Source organism: Apodemus sylvaticus, chromosome 1 (assembly GCF_947179515.1).
Source record: "Apodemus sylvaticus chromosome 1, mApoSyl1.1, whole genome shotgun sequence".
NCBI lineage: Eukaryota > Metazoa > Chordata > Mammalia > Rodentia > Muridae > Apodemus > Apodemus sylvaticus.
In genome coordinates this window covers 24528758-24544322 of record NC_067472.1, presented here as the reverse complement: position 1 = coordinate 24544322, position 15565 = coordinate 24528758, and the positions used below count along the sequence as shown (strand labels likewise).

General features: G+C 41.7%; 1 protein-coding gene across 2 annotated transcripts in view; it reads right to left on the bottom strand.

The window, feature by feature from the left end:
• The window catches only part of Ide (insulin degrading enzyme), a 96421-nt gene that overhangs the window by 49859 nt on the left and 30997 nt on the right, over positions 1-15565 (bottom strand). Inside the window, exons 2-6 of one of the 2 annotated variants that reach the window (XM_052186655.1) lie at positions 15016-15150; positions 14205-14389; positions 12543-12750; positions 8564-8733; positions 1915-2037 (exon numbers count right to left, since the gene is read on the bottom strand). In XM_052186655.1, coding sequence (XP_052042615.1) covers positions 1915-2037; positions 8564-8733; positions 12543-12750; positions 14205-14364 — 661 coding nt within the window. In that variant the 5' untranslated portion in view covers positions 14365-14389; positions 15016-15150. The remainder of the gene's footprint in view (positions 1-1914; positions 2038-8563; positions 8734-12542; positions 12751-14204; positions 14390-15015; positions 15151-15565) is intronic. The other variant, XM_052186654.1, reaches the window with a different exon arrangement.

The following is a 15565-nucleotide window of genomic DNA, read 5'->3' as shown; positions in this document are numbered from 1 at the left end:
AAAAAAATGTCTTAGCCGGGCAGTGGTGGTGCGCATGCCTTTAATCCCAGCACTTGGGAGGCAGCGGCAGATGGATTTCTGAATTCAAGGCCAGCCTAGTCTACAGAGTGAGTTCCAGGACAGTCAGGGTTATACAGAGAAACCCTGTCTCGGAAAAACCAAAAACCAAAAACCAAAACCAAACCAAACCAAACCAAACCAAACCAAACCAAAACAAAACAAAACAAAACAAAACAAACAAACAAAAAAAATCTTATGGTTTTCAGGAAAGCCTGAAAAATAAAATAAAATAAAATAAAATAAAATAAAGTAAAATAAAATAAAAAAAAGTAAAATAAAATAAACAGTCCCTGTATCCAATAAAGATGAAGCAGTCAGAGCCCGCTACACTGTGTCAGAGGCTCCTGCAACCTGAGAACTATCTCTCACTCACAACCACTTCTGCTGTACAGACTCTAAATATCTAGACAGTCTTCATAATGTATTACCTCACACAAATTATTCACATACACCTTCTTGTAATAAATTCAAACCAAATATAAAAGACAACAGAACACTAGCTGTGTTCCTGGCTAGCTAGGAACTCACTCTGTAGGCCAAGCTGGTCTGGAACTCAGAGATCCACCTGCCTCTGCCTCCCAAGTGCTGTGACGGAAGGTGTGCGCCACCACTGCCCACTACTTAGCTGTATTTAGGAAAGATTGCACAGCTAGACAAAAAGCAGACCAGGATTAATTGTTAGATGGCAAGCAGACTCAAGAATGATAAAACAGACGTCAGATGGCCAGGCATAGAGGCACACACCTATAATCCCAGCGGGCAGCCAACTTTGGAGGTTTGTGAGTTCTAGAGCAGTCTGGGTTATTTATTATAAGTGTTACGAGAAAAAAAAAAAGGATATCTCTGTGTACTGATGGAACATAAAACTTAGGCACGGTGGGCGGGCAACTGCTTTGTCAACCTGAAGTGTCAATGACAGTAAAGTCCTTCTACCACGTGTGGTAGAATGCTCCAGCACTGTTGTCATTAAAGCATAAAACCCCAGTGGGGCTTCCTTTTTCTTTAACATTTGCCTGCATGTATGTATGTGAACCACATGTATGCCTGGTGCCCATGGAAGTCAGAAGATTATGTCAAGGGCTGGAGAGATGGCTCAGTGGTTAAGAGCACCAACTGCTCTTCCGAAGGTCCTGAGTTCAAATCCCAGCAACCACATGGTGGCTCACAACCATCTGTAACAAGATCTGCTGCTTTCTTCTGGAGTGTCTGAAGACAGCTACACTGTACTTACATACAATAAATAAACAAATCTTAAATAAAAAAAAAGAAGAAGAAGATTATGTCAAGATCACCTGGAACTAGAGTAATGGATACCTATGAGCCACAGTGTGACCTCAAATAACAATAAACGTAAGTTGCCTTCAGAAGGATTCGGTCAACTGAAAGTCCCATTTACCAGCAGCAATGAGGTAGAGCAGCTGCGTCCAGAGGCAGCCAGGCAAAGACAAACCCCACAGTCTGACAGGGAAGCACATGCATTCACCAAGCTGCACCTCACCAAGTCACACCTCAAAGGATCCTTTGCTGCCCAGACACTCCTTCCCTTCTCCTGCTGTCTGTTTTCCTTTCCTTTGCAGATTTTTGACTGCTATAAGGTCAGACAGGTACTATTCACCATGTACCCTTTCCCTGCTTTTATAGATTCAGAAAATGTAATCCCCATGCTCTTCAGGTCTCCACTTAAAGCCATCTAAGCTTCTTTTTGGAAGACAGTTTAAGTCAAATTCCCATGTGTTGATCATTTTCAAGACTATGAACAGATAAACACCTATACCTATATCCTTCTAATACTTTGTAAATAGTCAAAAACCAAACCACTTCACTGATGGTCTGAAGTTTTTGAGCAGTTCTTACCTCGACCTAAAACACAAATCGCCATCAGATTGGACGAATAATACGTAGAGTGAAATTTCAGGAGTTCTTCCCTTACATCAATGCCTTCTTGGTTAGGCCGAGTTTCTAAAGTATATTTGTTTCCTAAAAATGAATGAAAAGGTATTTCTTAGAAAAGGTAAGATTTGTGAACCTTATAATTGCATTATTACTGACATTGCTATAAGATGAACTTAAGAAACTAAAACACATTGGCCAACTATGTTTGAATGTGAACCCGAATAAAAAGGACGGAGCAATACAGTAAAAATAGATTATTAATTTTGTTTGTTTGTTTGAAGTAGGGTCTATATGTAGCTCTGGCTGCCCTGGAACTCAATAAATATACAAGCTGGCCTTGAACTCAAGAGGTCAGCCTACCTTTGCCTCTGAGTGCTGGGGTTAAAAGCACACCACTGACTATTTTCAAATACACTTTTCCATAAATAACTAAAAAATGCTATATGAAAGCTTTGCTTCTTGGGCTAGACATGGTAGCATATGCTATAATCCTGCAAGTTAGGAGGCTGAGGCAGAAGAATTACAGACTTGGTTTACATAGTGAGCTTGGAGTCCACCTGAGTTAAACAGTAAGACTGTCTCAAAGAACAGCAAATGGGGAAAAGGATCTGCAGGGCACAGGTATTATGACCATTTTTAGATAATATGAGATCCGCTGGCTTCCACTCACACTCACTTTGGTTCTCAATTCCCTGTGCATCCTAAAATTAACTGGACAGACTCACTAGGGGATCTTTGGAGGGAATTTACCAAGTTACTTGTGGAAAGGAAAGAACAAATTTACTATTCTGAGAAGAAACATTCAAATTGTGATGTGAATGAATTCTCATGGGTTTCACCTAAATTGGGAAAAATAGGATACAGTACTATTTTTATAGCTCTGAGGTGATATACGTGGTATGCCAGTATAAGCTTTCTTATGAGAGTTAAGGTAAAACTACTTGTCAAAATTAGTGATGTTCTGAAATAAAGACCTTGTAAATTAGGGACTACTGCTAGTGAGGTGAGGAAGAAATCCTGGAATATGCATATATCACAAAAAGCTTCATGTATTCCAGATGGTAAAAAATAAACACTACAGCAAGAAAAATAGTGAAAAACGCTAAATAAATGGTTCTGATGCCCTTTTCCTACCCAAAATCCACATCTAGAGAGCAATGTGAATAGAGCTGAGAAAACAACTACAAATTCTCCCGACACACGCTGTCCTAAATCAGTGTCACTTGTGCCAAATTAAAATGCTGCCGCTCACTGGGCGGTGGTGGTGCACGCCTGTAATCCCAGCACTCTGGGAGGCAGAGGCAGGCAAATTTCTGAGTTCGAGGCCAGCCTGGTCTACAGAGTGAGTTCCAGGACAGCCAGGGCTACACAGAGAAACCCTGTCTCAAAAAAAACCAAATTAAAAAAAAAAAACAAAAAAAAAACAAAAATGCTGCCATTCCTCTGATGGAGAATCCTACCTGCCTCAATCAATACTACAGCAAGCCCTAGCTCTGACTGAGGACATCTTGCACCCTAGGTCTGCTGGGAGAGTCCTGCCTCAGCTGGCATTTGTGCCAATGAGGAATTCTTGTCTCGCCTCCATCAGGTGAAACAAAATAGCTCCACTCATTTTTTCTGTACAACAAGTGACTGATGCGGAGACTCAGAGACTCGCTTGCCCAGTGGTAAAAGGTGAGGATCGATGCCTGACTCCTTCACTTTCCCACTGTGACACTGACATCTTAGGTTGTTAGGGAGCTTGAGATGGGAAAGGAGGACTGGGAATGAAACTCAGTGGGGAATGCACTTGTCTGACATGTCCACAGCACATCCTCAGCAACACAAGAAAAAGAATGTGACCATAAGTGAAAAAAGTCCTAAAGTTGTAAAATCCATTAAATACACTGTGTATTTTATTTTAGCAGTCACTTTAAGACAGGTGGTGGTGTCGCATGCCTGTAATCCCAGCACTCTGGGCAGAGGCAGGCAGACTTCTGAGTTCAAGGCCAGCCTGGTCTACAGAGTGAGTTCCAAGATAGCCAGGGCTATACAGAGAAACCCTGTCTCGAAAAAACCAAATCCAAAAAAAACCCAAAAAAACAAAAAACAAACAAACAAACAAAAAACCCAGTCATTTTAAGTTTTATTTAATCAAAAAAGTATACAAACTTAGTACTGATGTTTGAATATTTTCATTGTAACAACTATTTGAAATTGTATTGAAGACAAAAAAACAAACAAAACATATAAGCAGTACTAGTAATCCAAATGCTAATTTTCAAGAAAATAAAACTGAGTTCTCTATAGATTTTGAGGCCGGCAATGTATGCCTTTTACTGTGAGAAGGAATCAGTGTGATGTTTTAGAAATTTGTCTTAAAAACTATAGGTATCTTGGGGCTGGAGAGGTGGCTGGGGGGGGGGGGCGTGTTAAGAACATCCTCTTCCAGGATTTGGGCTCAATTCCCAGCCCCCACATGGCAACTCAGCTGTCTGTAACCCTAGTCTGAGGAAATCTGACACCCTCTTCTGGTCTCTGTGGGCACCGGGCACACATGTGGTATACAGACAAGCATGAGAGTAAAATACCTATATACATGAAAATAAGTAAAAATCAGTAATAAAGGGCTAGAGAGGAGGCTCAGTGGTTAAGAGCACTGACTGCTCTTCAAGAAGTCCTGAGTTCAATTCCCAGCAACCACAGATGGCTCACAATCATCTGTAATGGAATCAGATGCCCTATTCTGGTGTGTCTGGTGAGCTACAGTGTACTCATATACAAAAAACAAATAAATCTTTAAAAAAAAAAAGCCGGGCAGTGGTGGCGCACGCCTGTAATCCCAGCACTCTGGGAGGCAGAGGCAGGCGGATTTCTGAGTTCGAGGCCAGCCTGGTCTACAGAGTGAGTTCCAGGACAGCCAGGGCTATACAGAGAAACCCCGTCTCGAAAAAACCAAATCCAAAAAACCAAAAAAATAAATAAAAAAAAATAAAATAAAATAAAAATTCTTTTAAAAAAATCAGTAATAAAAATGAAGGAGACTATAGGTACATCTCTATCTACCTGTATAACAACAAGGGTGCTCAGGCAAAGACCAAACGGGCAAGCACAACCATGATAGTCCTCAGGACCCTGAAGACCCAGGGTTCAGAACACTGTGCTAATGCTAATATTAGCTACAGTTAGTTGGAAGATTTTTGATTTTTTAAAAGCCCCTTCTTGGGCTGGCAAGGATGTCAGACCTAGGTTCAGTCCCCAGACCAACATGGTGGCTCATAATCATCTATAGCTCCAGTCTCAGGGGAGTTGATACCCTTTTCTGATCTCCTTGGGCTTAGAGCAAGCAGGGCCGGAGCAAGAGGGAGAAAGGGAAGGAGAAAAAAAAAGAAAAAGATGTGTGTTATAAAAAGAGGACTTCAGGAGAAGCTTCCCAAGTGCAGCATGAAGCGCCTCTACACCTGATTCAGTTCTTGTTCTTTAGTAAAATTTCTAGCTTTCCATAGCTATCCATTCCCAAAAGAAAAGCAGGGGGGAAGAGCATGGCCCAATGGTGTATTACTTGTTGAATAGGCATGTGGCTCTGAGTTCTATACCCAGCATCATAAAAACAAAGAAAAAATAGATTAATAAATAAATAATTTTGGCAGGGTAGTAGTGACACACACCTTTAATCACAGCACTTGGGAAGCAGAAGCAGGAGGATCTCAGAGTTTGAGGTCAGTCTTGTCTTGTCTATAGAGAGAGTTCTAAGACAGGACTACACAGAGAAACCCTATTTTGAAAAACAAATCAAAACAAACAAACATATAGAGAGAGTATTTTATACATCATATATATTTTGTTTTGTTACATAAAAATATATATAAATGGAAAAGCTTAGGAAATAGTAATGATGTCGAGTATTTCTATATCCCCAAGTGTATCATGATATTCAAAAAACAAATTAGTTCTCTCTGAAGGATGGCAGGAAATCAACACACTGTTTTGAAAATTGGTAAATGAATACAATTAATCAAGAGTTTGTCCTGATTTTCGTACAATGACTGTACTGCTGGCCCACCAAATAGTAGAAAAGGAGAATTGCACCTACAAGCTAATCAATAGACAATAACAGAACTAAAAAAAAAAACCCTGAGTAGGAAGGGAAGATAGTGAGGATCAATACTGACTATTTCACAGACAGACAAAGAACCACCACATCCCCAGTGGAGGAACATCACAATCATAACGTGGTCGTGTTAAAGGCCAGGGGAAGAAAGCCAGCGGGCGTCAGCAGAGCTCCGCATGCGTAGGGACTGGCCCAGGTGGCGGGAGCAGATGCTGCTGTAGTCAATGTTTTAGGTCACAGATCATGACTGACACGTCACTGAGTATTTCCACTGAACTTTGTAAAGAATTCAATGGAGCACGGAGTGGCCAGGAAAGGGAGCGCTCTCATCCGTGGGATTACAGACTCCATCCCCACATCATGGCGGGTCCCTACCTTTGTCTGTGATAGGGTAGCATGTGGCCCAGGCTACCTTAAACTCTATGTAGCTGAGGATAACTTTGTTTGAATTCCTGATCCTTTGGCTTCCATGTTCCAAATACAGCAATTACAGAGTAGACCATCATAAGCATTCAATAATCTTAAAAAAAAATTTTAATCTGATCCAATACCTGCCATTTTGTGTGAATACCAAAGAGTTAAAATCAAAATGGACAAAGACTTAACATAAGACTTCTAGAAAACAACACAGAGAAAATTTTCTTGCTATTGGCCATGGCCGTGACTTTGATACTATTATCACAGATTCAAGCTACATGAGCAAAATAAATGGAACTACATGAAACTAACAAACCTTTACATAGAAGGTCAAAAGAAACCAGCAAAGCAAAAAGGCAACCCATGGCGTACGTTCACAGCGTAGTGACAGTGAGCGTGCGCCTGACACGTGCACAGAGTTCTCACACCTCCGAGGCAGAGAACAAGCAACCTCATCAAATTAAGGTGAAGGGAGGGCACATATGGGGTATGCCCGTAGCCCCAGCACTCAAGAGGCCAGCCTGGACTGTGAGTGTAAGGCCAGTGTGGGCCACACGAATAACACACAACTGTAACCACAGCACTCAGGAGGCTGAGGGGAAAAAAATGGGACTTTAAAACCCTATGTCAAAACACTAAACAAAAACAAGCCAATAAATACAGAAAACACTGCAGGAAAGCTTTGCATTAAAAAGCAACCAAGGTGGGAGGAAGAAGAAAAAAACAGATGATGAACTGGGAAAATTGTGCCTGATTTGACACCTGGGAAATGCTGGGTTTGCCTGACTTCCTCACCTCAACTTTAACCCTGCTAGTGCAGACAATATCCTTCACATATTGAGAAGCTAAAAAATAACTTGACAACTGACAGACAAAGTAAACGTGGCCCCATTTATGATCTTGGAACCTGTTAGGTAAGATTACATAATAATTGAGAGCACACAACAATTAAGAACTCAGGCAGCTCACAGCAGAAGCGCAGCCCCGCCCACAGTCCTCCCACCTGTTCCTGCCCCCACCTAAGTGTCAAACAGAGTCGCCCACTGCTGACTTCTGCTTCATCTTCTTCCCAGGAGACTACACCCAGTTGCTCTCAGTATTTAAGGGGTTACAGCCGGAGAAATCAATCACTTGGGAACAGCCACAACTGCAATTTCTCCTTTCCTGCTCCCAGACTGCTTGTGAAAACACTCAACTGCTCCCACTTGAGTTTCCGCAGACAGGGCTTCCAATTTAAGAAGCTATAGGACTAAAACCAAGGATATGTATGGAAAAAAGAAGAAAAGTCATATGGATACCTACCAGGGATTCGGATTTAAAAAGAAATAATGTGGTCATGCCTGTAATCCTAGCACTTGGGAGGTAAGGGCAGGCGGGTCAGGAGTTCAAGGTCTCCCATCCTCCACATAGTGTGATAAAACCTAGTGAGATACAAAAGACCCCTTCAGGAAAGGGGGGGGGGGGAGAGAAAGGAAAAGGAAAAGGAAAAGGAAAAGGAAAAGAAAGAAAAGAAGGGAAAGACTGGGGAAGAGAAGGAAAAAAGATTTCTCTAAGAGTACAATTAGGAAACCACTATGCCTACCTCTCTAATTGTGACTTCTACAGACAACTAATTCTACAGATTAGTTTCTCTGAATCTATTGTGTGTCTAGGAAATAGTGTCTAAACTCAAAGACATTAATTTAGAAAATAAACAAATGTATAAGTATACTATACAATATATTATCGTTGTTTTATATTTTATAGTAACTAAAGTATTTTTAAAAGCGCGATAACCTTTCTGGTTAACTGCTCGTAACTCCAGCAGCAGGGCAGCTAGAGCCAGAGGATCTGAAGTCTGAGGCTAGCGTGGGTTCCAGGGCGAAAGCCAGGTTCAAAACACAAGGACCAAGTGTCAGGGTCTTGCTTAGCCTGCAAAGCATGTGTGAAGCCCCAGGCAGTGAGCACACACGGCTCCTAACTGCTCCACTCCTGAACACGTGGACTCCTACTTGAATAGGATTGAAGCTGGAACAAGAAATTATGAGAATTCTGTGCAGGAAACCACAGGATTCAATGAGATCAAGGAGCACAGCAGCTGACACCCGCCCAAAGCTGACAAACCTGTCCCAAATTTGCTGAAGGGGTGTTTGGGATTCCCCGTAGCTTTTTCCAGCTGGAAGAGTCTCCAGGCATCGTTCATCACGTTCTTCTCATGCTCTGAATCGACAGCGTTCACCTCTCTGTCTTTACAACTTGCATCAAACAAGGGGCACAGGAAAAACTGGGCAAACCTAAAGACATAAAGCAGAATTACTAACTTGAGAACTGTGACTTTAAAATAATAGCTTTTGAAATATTTTTGAAACTTTAACATGAATTACCTAAGATCTGAAGAAATGAGGGTTGAGGATACAGTTCAGGGATACAATGCTTGCTAGAATGCATAAGACCAAGAAATAAAAAAATCAGGGCAGGGTGCAGTAATACACACCTCCAATCCCAGCACTCAGGAGGCAGACTCTGAGTTAGAGGCTAGCCTGATTTTTACAGTGAATTCTAGGATAGCCAAGGATATAGTGAAAGCTCGTCTCACTTTAGTGGGGTTGTTGGGGCAAGGAGTACCATTGTTCTGTGAAAAATAAATAAAAGAACTACTAAGCAAGAGAAAAAACGTACAGTATTGGGCATATGTAAATCCAGGTGTCGATCTCTCCAGAGATGCTAAAATTTGTGAAAATATCAATATATTAACATCAAAAGATCAAAACTGACCTTAAGAGACAGCTGTAGTCTACTTAAGATTAGCAGTTTGAGGAATTAGACAGATAGATAGTTCAGCAGTTAAGAGCAACTGACTGCTCTTCCAGAGGTTCTGAGTTCAATTCCCAGCAACCACATGATGGCTCACAACCATTTGTAATGGGATCTGATGCCCTCTTCGGGAGTATCTGAAGACAGCAAGAGTGTAATCATAATAAATAAATATAAATAAATCTTTTTGCAGTTTAACATATCTATGAAATTAAGTTTCCTCAAAAGAAGAAAAAGCAGTTGATAATTCTTTGTCAAATTTTATGTGTGAAGCCAGTGAAACGGCTCAGCAGGTAAGAACTTGCCTTGTAAGCCTAACAATCTAAGTTTGTTATCAGGAAACCACAGTAAGAAGAAAAAAACAAATCCTAAAAGCTGTTCTGGGGGCTGGAGAGATGGCTCAGCAGTTAAGAGCACTGACTGTTCTTGCAGAGGTCCTGAGTTCAATTCCCACATGGTGGTTCACAACCATCTGTAAAGGGGTCTGATGCGCTCTTCTGGTGTGTCTGGAAACAGCTAGTGTACTCATATACATACAATAAATCTTAAAAAAAAGTTGTCCACCCTCCTCTGTATATGCATCAAGGCACACACTCTACCCCCCAACAATGCACACTCACACATGCTCACACACATACTCAAACATACAATCACACACAATCACACATCACAATCACATATATATCACACATATTTACACACTAAACACACACATTACAGTCAGAAATTCCTGTCACATATACATTTACATACTAACACATACCCTTATACACATATTACACACACCACACATCTCTCTCTCACACACACACACATTTACATACATATAACATAAATATACAGCCTGCAGTGGACTCTCATTAAAACTCAGGCACCTCAGGACAGACAAATTAAGTGACTTGAATTTTAAAAGGTGTGATTTGAATTTTAGGAAAACTTTAATTAGTAGGAAAACACAGTTCAATGAAAAAGCTCAGGCATGCCACAGCAGTCTGACTAAGTCATGATTACGAGCTCTCATGAAATACTAAACAGTCTATGAATTTTTAATAAGCATCAACTCAACAAATAACATGGTATGTAACTCTAACATAAGCACCTAGTATACCTTTCTTGATTCCATAGGACTACTCTTCCAGAAGTCCCGAGTTCACATGGTGGCTCGCAACCATCTATAACTGTAGGCCCATGGAATCTGACGCCCTCTTCCAGTGTACATACATGTATATACATAAATCAGAAGTAAAGGTGCCTGTCACCAAGTCTGAAGACCTGAGTTCAAGCCCCAGGATCCACACAGTAGAAGGAGATAAGGGACTCTTCCAAGCTGTCCTCTGAATTCTATGTGCATCTGTGGCATGTGCATGACCTCAAAGCATACACACCGGACCTCCAAGTAATTTACATTTTAAATAAAAGAAATCTTGCTGTCCCAACCGAGCCAGGTCCATCAACTACTCTCAAGACACCCTTAAAGTTGAAACCGCAGGAGATGGTGTGTTTCTGAGCAGGGGAGGTGGCCCAGTGAATTAAGGGCTTTCCAATGCGAGGTAAAGTCTTGAACTGGGATCCCCAGAGCCTACATAAAGCCAGACAGCGGCACCAGGTGTCTGTAATCCCAGCACTCCTCAGGTGACAGCAGGCAGACCGCCAGCCTTGTGTGGTCTGTGGTGGTAACTGACAAGAGACTATCAAATGGTGAAGTCAAGGAGAGCCATGCAAGGTTGTCATCTAACCTTGACATGTACGCTGTGGCATCCACATGCCTGCACACAGACATATAACACAAACTATTGGCACCCACATGCCAGTGCACACAATTTTGCTTTGTTTTGTTTTTAATTCTATATTCACTAAGTATCATTGAGAAGTATGAAATTCAAGAGAAAGAGAATATCTAAGATACAGCATTCTAGAACACTCAAGTATGTTTTAAAGAGATCTGTGACACTGTCCCAAATTAATATTTTTTTTAATTTTCAATTTCATTTTAAAATGTTTATGAGTGTTGTACCTGCATGTATGTATGTGCACCACATTATGTGTCTGATACCAGAAGCGGGGAGAAGAGGGCATCAGATCTGCTGGAACTAAAGTTATAGTTATGAGCTACCAAGTGGGTGGTGGGAACCAAATCCAGATCTTTACAAAAGCAACAAGTGTTCTCGCTGCCGGGCCACCTCTCCAGGCCCTGTCATAGGTTCTTTACCATGTGTTAAAGATGTGAGTCCAGTTAGACTGAGAAAGCTAGTGAGGATTTTATAAGTCAATATAATATTTTATAGGCCTGAAGGCCAGTTTACAGTTGTGTCATTATTTTCCTTCTACCATGAAGTAAATATGTGACATCTCTCATTACCTTTTCTGTTTTATAAAACATAGTGCAGGGTGGGAAGGTGCACTGGTTAAAATGTGCGCGCGTGTGCATGCCTGTGCGTGTGTGTGTGTGTGTGTGTGTGTGTGTGTGTGTGTGTGTGTTTATTTACTTATTTGTTGTTGTGGTGGTTTTTATATTATTATTTTGATTTTTTGAGACAGGGTTTCTCTGTGTAGTCCTGGCTGTCCTGCAACTTACTCTGTAGACCAGGCTGGCCTCAGACTCACAGAGATCCACCTGCCTCTGCCTCCCAAGTGCTAGAATTAAAGGTGTGTGCCATCACCACCTAGCATATATGTATAGTTTAAAGTCAGGGTCTCACTGTGTAGTCCTGGCAAGCCTGGAACTCAAGGGTTTCCATCCACCTCTACTTACAGAGTGTGGCAATTAGAGGCATTCACACGCCTGCCTGCAAAACATCTTTTCTTTTAAAAGAAAAACTACTTTATGGATTATCTTGGGCAGAGTGGAGGAGAGGGGAGTGCACAGGGCAGCCAGAGATCTACTTGCCAGGCTCATTTTTTTCCCTTCCATTATGTGAATCCTAGAGCAGACTCAGGTCAACAAGCGTGGTGGCAGGGCCTGCACCCAGCTGACCACCAGACCTACAATATCTTTGTTAAACTATAAAACGGTGATGTCATCTTTATAAAAACAATAATTACTATTTTTTTTTTTTTTGGTTTTTTTGGATTTGGTTTTTTGGAGACAGGGTTTCTCTGTATAGCCCTGGCTGTCCTGGAACTTACTCTGTAGACCAGGCTGGCCTCGAACTCAGAAATCCACCTGCCTCTGCCTCCCAGAGTGCTGGGATTACAGGCGTGCGCCACCACCGCCCAGCTAATAATTACTATTTTTATTAATGTTAGTAACTGTACAAGGTTCAGTAATTTGCAATGAATTCAATATTACCTGTCCAGGGCTCCTTCCAAGTGTTCATGGGAAACATCGAAATAATAATTGGTGTGTTCTCCGCTAGTAAATGCATTTGAACTTCCAGCATGTTCACTGAGAAACTGGCTGTATTCATTTTCTTTAGGATATTTCTTGGTTCCCAAAAACAGCATATGTTCACAAAAATGGCTTAAGCCAGGAATATTTGGAGGGTCTGACAGTGAACCTGAAAAAGAAAACACACATAGACTTAATCATGTCTCAGTGTTAAAGGCTAGTAAATGAAGATGAATTATAAGAGGTTTGAAGCTCTTGACGTGCCGGGAGGTGGTGGCACACACATGTAATCCCAGCACTCTGGGAGGCAGAGGCAGGTGGATTTCTGAGTTCCCTGTCTCTGTCCCTGTTTTTGAGAAACCCTGTCTCAAAAATAAAAGAAAGAAAGAAAGAAAGAAAGAAAGAAAGAAAGAAAGAAAGAAAGAAAGAAAGAAAGAAAGAAAGAAAGAAAGAATGAATTTCTTGATGTGACACCACAGAGAAGGAGTTAAATGAGGGTACTCTGAAATTTGAAATGCCATTATTCAGAAAGTAAACAAGAAGACCTAGACTTTAGTTCCCACCTGGACATCACTTAGGGGCAATATGGGCCAATTGTGTGACGTCCCTTGGGAGCCTGGTTTGAGCAGTTACAAAGGTTTCTTATTTCTAATTTTCTATTTGCTACTGTTTTGAGATACAATCTTTCTATGGGCCCATGCTGGTCTTCAACTTGCAGTAAGCCTTCTGCCTCCAGCTCCCAGTTGCTAGTGTACCATTATACCCAGTAAAGCTGTGACATTTTAAGCAGAATATTTTACTTCTTTTGCCTTGGTTATGTCTGTTATATATTCCTATCTTTATACTTTGAATACAAATTAGGTATTTGCAGACTGGGCTACATAATGAGTTCTGGGACAGCCAGGGCTACACAACAAAGACCTTATCAGAAAAACAAAACAAAATCAAACACAAAGAAAAAGCTAAATTAAATGTTTGCAAAACACTTCATTAAGGTAACCAGTAGTTATTTGCTCAGTATTACCTTATTTCCCCAATACTAAAATGTCACTAAATTAAAGCTTTTACTTAAAAAAAAAAAAAAACCCACACTATTAAAATCACATATTTTCCCATTAAGCATATATGTGTAGGAGATAATAAATACGGCTAAAGTGACATACACAAGAAATGTATACTCAAGAATCTATAATATAACAAATTAAATATACCAGAGAAAATAAGAACTGGCTTAAAGAAGGAAATGGATTCCTTTGCTGCTACAACCTAAGCTTGCAGGACCCTATTAGATGTGCTCCAGGCCAACCTGGGTTAACAGTGAGACCCTATCTCAAACACCAAAGCAAGCATGGTGGCTTATGCCTATAATCCCAGCATTTGAGAAGCAGGAGGATCATGGCAAATTTGAGGCCACCACGGGCAACACAGTGAATTTTAGGTTGCTTGGGCTACAGAGTAAGACCCTATCTCAAAACCAAAATCAAAACAGCAAAAATAATAAAAATAATAAGGAAAAAAAATGAAACTGTGCTAACTCTCGGGTTCTTCTACTCACAGCACCATCTCCACTCGCTCTCACCACTGCATCGCCTGCAGCCTACGCTGCATCGCCCTATGCCGTACCTATGTGCACATCGAGGGCCGCTGACGACTTGTCCGTGGTAGGATCGCTGACGAGGAGCACTTTGATGCCATTGGCCAGCTCTAGTCCACGATATTCCCGTTTGTCTTCAGGAGACTTGACAATGTGGTCTTCTATTCTCTGGATGGCAGGATTATTCATTGTGCTATAAGTCTGTTTTGGGAATCTGGAAAGAAAAGGATATTTGTCATATAGTAACTGCTCAAGAAAAGAAAAGGAGGGAGAGAGAGAAGGAGAGAGGGAAGGAGGGAGATAAAAAGAATGAATAAAGGAAGAAAGAAACACAGAGGCGGTGGCACATCCCAGCCCTCAAGAGGCAGAGGCAGGCAGATGTCAGAGTTTGAGGCCAGCCTGGTGTGCAGAACCAGAACAGAAGTGAGTTCCAGAACCATCAGAGCTACACAGAGAAACCCCAGGTCAAAAAACCAAACCAAAAAGGAGGAGAAGGGGAAGGAGAAATGGGAGGGAGGGAGAGAGGGAGGGAGGGGGGAGAGAGGAAGGAAGGGAGGAAGGGAGGAAGGGAAGAAGGAAGGGAGGGAAAGAGGGAGGGAGGGAGGGAAGGAGGGAGGGAGGGAGGGAAGGAGGGAGGGAGGAAGAGCATCAAGCTAATGTAACATCATCCAAAACAGAAAATAAACACCTACCTGGCTGCAGCCTCTGCTGGGGAGGGCTGACCTGGCGATACAGACACAGACACTGACACAGACACACACACACACACACACACACACACACACACACGACTAAGCTTCCCCACTGCACCCTGAAGGAAATGTTTTATAGGCTACTTACAGAGTGTAGCCATCTCCCCTCTCCACCTCACACCTCTCAGAGGAGCATTAACAGTGCTGTTCTGTGGAGCCACTTTTGTATCTAGATGAGCACTTCAGAGGGACTCGACACAGGATGATCTGGTCACAGGATGACCTACAATTGGGTTTTAATTACCAATAACTACTTTCTTACAGATTCCAAAGGTGTCTGCTAAAGAGTGCAGTGAGCAGTTACGTAAGAATCTTTACTGAATCAGCCAAATTGCTCAGTCTGATGTGTTCCATGATAGACTGATCAGGAGCACACACGCATGCTCAGATCATATGGGATAGCCTCCGAGAAGAACAATGCTGTGAAGTATTTCAAAACAAGACAAACAAGCTACGTTATGAAAGCAACCAAAGCCACGCAGACCTCAATTGATTTTCATAATGTGCTAAAGCGCTGTCAGGACTGGGGACACCTAGACACCTCCTCTTTCCAGGGACTTCCTCAGGCAGGTCTTCCCTTTCTTCTCCAGGGAGGCTTGAGACAGTGATAGAAAAAAAGAAGCACCAGCAAATGGGAC